Source organism: Elephantulus edwardii, unplaced genomic scaffold (genome assembly GCF_000299155.1).
Source record: "Elephantulus edwardii isolate Elephantulus edwardi_28Jun2011 unplaced genomic scaffold, EleEdw1.0 scaffold00104, whole genome shotgun sequence".
NCBI lineage: Eukaryota > Metazoa > Chordata > Mammalia > Macroscelidea > Macroscelididae > Elephantulus > Elephantulus edwardii.
This window is the reverse complement of record NW_006399854.1, coordinates 9,474,912-9,481,619: the sequence shown is the minus strand read 5'-3', so window position 1 is coordinate 9,481,619 and position 6,708 is coordinate 9,474,912. Positions and strand designations below refer to the sequence as shown.

General features: G+C 45.5%; 1 protein-coding gene across 1 annotated transcript in view; it reads left to right on the top strand.

Moving 5' to 3' along the window:
- SPTB (spectrin, beta, erythrocytic) overlaps positions 1 to 6,708 on the top strand; it is an 89,902-nt gene that overhangs the window by 27,493 nt on the left and 55,701 nt on the right. Inside the window, exons 2-3 of the mRNA XM_006891804.1 lie at positions 5,117 to 5,268; positions 5,875 to 6,048. Coding sequence (XP_006891866.1) covers positions 5,117 to 5,268; positions 5,875 to 6,048 — 326 coding nt within the window. The remainder of the gene's footprint in view (positions 1 to 5,116; positions 5,269 to 5,874; positions 6,049 to 6,708) is intronic.

Below are 6,708 nucleotides of genomic sequence, written 5' to 3'. Positions count from 1 at the left end.
CCCCCCCGTCAAGTTGAAACTGACTCACAGATGACCCTCTAGTGTGCTTCCAAGGCTGTAAAAGAAAAGAAAATTGTCCATCTTTCTCTCTTTGAGCTACTGCTAGCCTTTGAGTTAGCAGTGCTGCCCCCTGCAGACTGCACTCCCAGAGCTTCCTACAAACTGATTATTATTATGTGCTGAAGAATCTAGCAGATCCTCTAGGGAGTTTTTAGAGGTTATTAATTGCATAGTAGGAGGTTGCCTATTTTTTTTTTTTTAAGGAGCAGCTGGTGGATTCAAACTCTGCGCCTTTGGGTTAGCAGTGTAATGCCTTACCACTAAGCCACCCTGCACATGCATAGAAGGAGGCATTTGTGTTCCTTTGATAAGGTCCCAGGCAAGAGTCTTCCCAGTTTCTGCTAATTGCTCAACACCTACCCTATTTTCCTTTTAGGTTGGAACTTAAATGGTAGCCTTGAAGGTGCCAAGATGTGTTTGTTACCCAAACACTCTCCCTTTCAGGCAAGAGGATGCTCTGAGACTCTGCTAAATGATTAAATATGTGCATTGAGAATGGCACGATTTAATAGCTTTCTTCACATTTTCAGAAGAGCCACAGAAGTTGCATTCGTGTTTTAAGCAGCCGAGGTGATAATAATCCTGCCTCCATTTGGTAGGAGGTGGATTGCGTTCAATTACTCCTCACAGCAGCCAGCTGGAAGAGTATTCTATTGATTTTGCAGCACTAGGTTTATATCTGGGTTTATATCATTGATGGTAGTCAAAGAAAGGAGATTTCTGAGTAACACAGGCTGGTACTGGATGCACTCATTTGCCTGGCTCTTGTTCTGATACGCTATGTAAAAAGAGGGCAGCTGAGGTGAGGGTGACCATGCCTGCTGACCTCCACTAACTCCAGAAGGGGGAAGTGTCCCCATCAACAGTGTACACAGTACAAAATCAATTCCTGTAAGGCTGGCGATTCCCTTGTGCTTCTGCATCTCCGACCCGTTCTGACACAACTGCTCCTGTCAGGGCTCTTACAGAGTCTAATAGACTGTTGTAATGGGAACATAGAACTCACAGAACTGTATTCATGTCTGTGGGGCTACTAGGGAAGTTAACTGAGTATAATTCAAATTGGCAACAGGACAGGGCACAGTTTTCTGTCAAAATAGATTCTCGGGCATGCTTGTAGGCCCTTTGGCTTTAGGTTGGTATTACAAAGCTCTCTTAGTTCTGCCATTTACCACGTCTCTTCCAAAGTCTTCCAGCAAATTTGGGTGAATGTGGCTGGCTCTGGCTCCGTGGGATCACGACCGCAGGCCAGAACTGTCTCACACTGGCCTGTGGTTCTCTGTGGTTGCTGCTCTGTAGCTCATAGGAATCCTGGTGGCCCCAAAGAACGCATGTTGCATTCTCTGCTTCTTGCTGGTCGCAAGAGTCTCAGCCTCTGCCTCTAAACCAGCTCACTTTCAATCCAGGGGGGAAGACAAAACTGACCAATGCTGTCATAAGTAGACTACACACCTTGTTTGCGTGTTCCCACCCAGCCATGTGGTGAAAATCAAAGGCAGTGGCCCAGAAAAGCCATTTTGAACATTAAATTCATGACTACACCACACTTCACAAATCAGCTGGTCATTCTTCTCCAGGAATCTCTGTTATGAATCTCTTGCTACTATTCTGCCTTGCCCCTAAGCCAGTTCAGTTAAGGCAAAAACCAGGCCTCAGGGAACAAAATCAGGCCTCAGGCTCCGAGGTCATGTCCAGACTTTTCCCAGAACCAACACCAGTAGATGCAATCCAAATAACTGAAGCATTGCTGTTCTTGTTAGGTGTTCGCAAGTTGATTTTGACTCACAGCTGCCTCATGTCATTGAGTAGAACTTCCCATGTCAGTGAGTAGAACGCTCCATACGATTTTTTAGGATGTAATCAGATTTTCCCCGTGGGGTCAGCCACTGAGCACTTAGTCAAACATACAACAACAATAGCTTATTGCCATCAATTAAGAACTAGCTCATTGCTGACACTCCAGTGAGTTCCCAAGGCTGTAAATCACGTGGGAGGAGATTTTCCATCTTTGTTGCTCATCTTGGTGGATTCAAACTGCCTGCCTTTGGGTTGGCAGCATAACTCCTTACCCACTAGGCCACCAGAGCTGCCTTAGCCAAACGTTATTGTTATTGTCAGGTGCCATCAAGTCTACTAAGACTCATAGAAACTCTGTGAACAACAGATCTGGAACTTGCGCTATCCTGTGCTCTCCTTACCATCTCTCACAGAACCCAGCCCATGCTACAGTCACTGTGTCTGTACAGCTTTATTGGTGTCTTCCTTTCTTTATCAGGTTCTCCACCTTTCGCAGCACCATGTCTTTTTTTCAAGGGCTGGCCCTTCCTGACAACATGCTCAGAGTATGTGAGATGCAGTTTCACCATCCTTGCTTCTAAAGAGTACCCTCATTACACTTACTCCAAAATACACTAACTTGTTCTTTTGGTAGTCTATGGGATATTCAGTACTCTTCAATACCACAGTTCAAAGGCATCAATAATTCTTCTGTTAGCCTTTTGCATTGTCCAACTCTCAGATGCATAAGAAGCAATCAAAAATACCACTACTTGAATCAGGCATGCCTTAGTTTTTAAGCTGATGTCCTTGCTCTTTAGCGCTTTGGAGAGGTCCTTGACAGCAGATTTTCTCAATGCCAATTCAACACTTCTTTGAGTTCTTGAATGCTGTTATCATGAGGGTTGATTGAGGGTCCAAGTAACATGAAATTGTTGACAACTTCAGTCTTTTCTCCATCTATCATGATATTGCCAATTGGTCAAGTGGTGAAGCTTTTTGCTTTCTTGATGTTGAGATGTAACTAATATTTTTACTCAAGAATAGGGACGATCTTGCTTGTCCTTGAATTTCCACTTCCGTCCAGAGCCTGGCACTGGCACCTAACGGTTGTGCGGTAAATGTTTGCTGAATGAATGAACTAATGAATAAAAGGTCTGAGTTCCTCACACTAAAATAACTGAAGTAGAAAAGAATTTGATGCTAGGAGCCTCTGGAACTGCCAACATTATACCTTTGAGGCAAAGCTGGCTGAGCTCCTTTTTGTTGTTGTGAAATCAGAGAGTTAATCATTTAGAAAGCCAGTCTCGCCCAGATTGGTGCTCAGCTGAACACACATGGGCCCGTCTGCAGTGCTGAGGTTCCTTCTTCTCCAGGCTGGGCCACGTCTAGTCCACTCTAAGTCACTCCACTAACAATGCCCAAGTAGCCTTGATGGTCCCCATGCTCAGCCACACTGCCACTTCACCTCTTACCCAGAAATCTAAATAAAGTGCCTAGAAGCCGGGAATCACAACCAAACAGAGTAAACATTCACTCCCCATTTAAGGTATGTCTGATTCAGGCCATCGTCTTTCCAGTCACTTGCTATGCATCTGAGAGTTGGGCAGTGACAGCTGGATGATAGAAGAAAAATTGATGCCTTTGAACTATGCTGTTGGAGAAGAATGCTGAAGGTCCCATGGACTGACAAAAGAACAAACAAATATGTCTTGGAGAAAGTGCAACCAGAGCTTTTCTTGGAGAAAAAGATGATAAAGTGTCATCTCACATACTTTGGAAATATTGCTAGGAGAGGCTATTCGTCGGAGAGGGACAGCATGCTTGGAAAAGTGGAGGGTTGGCAAAAGAGAGGAAGACTCTCAACCAGGTAGATTGACACAGTGACTGCAGCAGTGGGCTTGAGCATGTCAGAGATTGTGAGGGTGACACTGGACAGGACAGGGCTTAGATGATTGTTCTCAGGGTCACTATGAGTCATCCTAGACTCAGTGACACCTAACAACAACCCCCCACCCCATTTTCCCACCTTTTCCCCTGATTTTGTTTCTTTTCTCCTTTGCTGCCATTCTTCTCTCTCTTTTTCTCTTCCTGTCTCTCTCTCTCCTACCCAATACTTTCCTCTTTCTGTGCACCAGCCTCATTTCCTGTCTTCTTCCTGTCACTTTCTCTGCTTCTCAACCAGTGTTTATTTGCACAGAAGTGCTAAGAGGTACCCTTCCCCCCACCCCCCACCCCCGCAGCTGGTAGGACACTGCCTGAAGAGACCAGGTCAGACTCTTCTGAGGTGCCTCTGAGGGGACCAATCAGTTATTGGTTAGTGTTCTGTTTTTAACACCTGAGAATGTGAACACGACTTGGGAACTGCTTCATTTTGAGAGCTGAATGAATGTTTATATATTTAACTCTCCTTGCTCTGGGTTCAGCTGGTAAGACTTCAAAGTAAAAGTCATAGCCAACCCTCCATTGAGTTTCTGAGGCTGTAAATCACACAGAAGGAGATTAACCCTATACAAAAACCCAGAGCGGCATGGCCTCTGATTAGCAATGCAACTCCTATGGCTCAGATCACCAGAGCTCCCTAAAATGTTTGTTTGCTCAGCTAAAAATATAGCTTTGCAGCACCTACTGTGTACCATACTCCAGGTCCAATAGAGAGATGAATGAGACAGACAGGCTTTCTTGGGCTCAAGAAACACAGGAAAAACAACTTTCAACTAAAGCATACAAGTGTGAAGAGATATGTGAGTGTGGGGAAAGCAGATGTGGGGGTCAGGACACACAAAGGGAAGTCTAGCCTAGAAAAGGGGGATCAGAACGATATTCTCAAGAAGTGCTGTTTACACTGATTCTTGAAGGATGGACTGAAGCTAGATGAAGGGAGTAGAGAAGGGTGAGTAGACCGAGGGACAGTTTTGAAGGGGTGGATGTATGTAGATGGAGGCATGGTGGATGATAAAGCTGCCATGGAAGTCTGAGCTCAGTAACACACAGTACAGGCCATTCTGACTGGTAAAGAAAAACAGATGACTGAATTAGTGATGTGTTGATATTATGTATAGAATTGGTGATGGTGATAGAAGTTACCTCTTCATTTTTCTAGTCTAGTGGTAGTGGATGAATGTTACTTATAAGCTGATCTTTGATCACAGATGCTTCCAACTAGAGAATAGAATGGATATATCACCATCCTCTGCCAGGGATGGGCTGACCTCCTGCCCTATGTCACATTGACTTGCCAACATCAAGAATTTTACCCAGACTCCTCCTCCCCACACAGATGAGCGGGAAGTTGTTCAGAAGAAGACCTTCACAAAATGGGTGAACTCGCATCTGGCCCGGGTATCCTGCCGAATCACTGACCTCTACAAGGACCTGCGGGACGGGCGAATGCTGATTAAGCTGCTGGAAGTGCTCTCAGGAGAGATGCTGGTAAAGTCCCTCCTTAGTGCTCAGCCTTTCCCCCTGAGCCTTGTGGCTGGCGTGGTCAGCCCTTCTGCAGGAGAACTATGCTCTGGGGATTTCTTGAGGTCTCATGGCATTTCTCACATACCAAGAGGTAAATACTTAAGATGTTAGGTGTCCATGTGGCCACCTGAGTTCCCTGACCTCCTCTCAGAGCTTCCTGCTTCCTCTAGCCATCCTCACCCCTTGTTGCATGCTTTTCCTGAAGCCATACAAAGCTCATGCCTTTCTAGGCCTGAGCATCTGGAACTGGCCTGCAGTGGCCCTGTCTTCATCCATCTTACAAAGACTAAGATGTATAAATTTATGGATTTCTTTTTTTCATTACAAAGTTAGAAATATCCCTACCCCTCTTGGAACCACAAGGGAAATGTGGAAGGTGTTTGCTGTGTATTTTTTTTACCACTCTTGCAAGTAGACTTTATTAGAAGCCCTGCCAGTTGAACCCACCGGGCAGGTGGGTGGTGAGTGGATGCTGATGATGGAAGTTGATCAGGGCTGCAGTTCTAACGCCGCGGCAACTTCCTTGAGGTGAGTTCCTTCCATGCCCCTGAGGCCATTGCTGTCCCCTAGCCAAAGCCCACGAAGGGAAAGATGCGCATCCACTGCCTGGAGAACGTGGACAAGGCCCTGCAGTTCCTCAAGGAGCAGCGTGTGCACCTGGAGAACATGGGCTCCCACGACATTGTGGACGGCAACCACCGCCTGGTCCTGGGGCTCATCTGGACCATCATCCTTCGCTTCCAGGTGGGTTGCTTGGTGACACAGAAAGCTGAGGGAGCTTCTCTGAACTGACTACGGTTTGGGGATCTTATAACCTCATGAGTGAAGTGTGCTTGCATCCTGGCAGGTTAGAAGCCTGTTATACAACAAAATCACAGACGCTTAAAGAGAGCTTTTGAGTTAGTCAGTGGTGTCGTCTTCTGGAGAAGGTCAAAATTCGTAGCTGAGTTGAAGTCTGACTGGAAAATATACTCGTACACTTCCTTGAGCACTTACATATTTTTTGGTTTTTTTGAAAGAGTTAATGATGCACAAGAAATTGCAAAAATCTTGTATTTGCCAATCAAAGACATTTCCTTTCTCATCCTGAAATTTAAGGTCCATATTATTTATAAGGAAATTTAGAAAGGTGAGGAAAGGGAAAACAGGGGTTTCTACCTATTGGTTTTGTCTCTGATGTGGCAGTTCAAGTTTAATCGTTGTGCTCCAGGATTAGCCTTTCCAAGTGAGAAAAGGATGGGAATTCTTCTCCGCTGGAGAGTCAGCTGTGGGTCAGTTCCGACTCAGTGGTACACAACAACAACCACGAGGAGGTAAAAGCAGGATGGAGGGAGCATAGAGCTTGCAGACTAAAAGGCCTTATCCAACTGGAAGATGAGCACTAAATCTGCTCACTCTCCATGG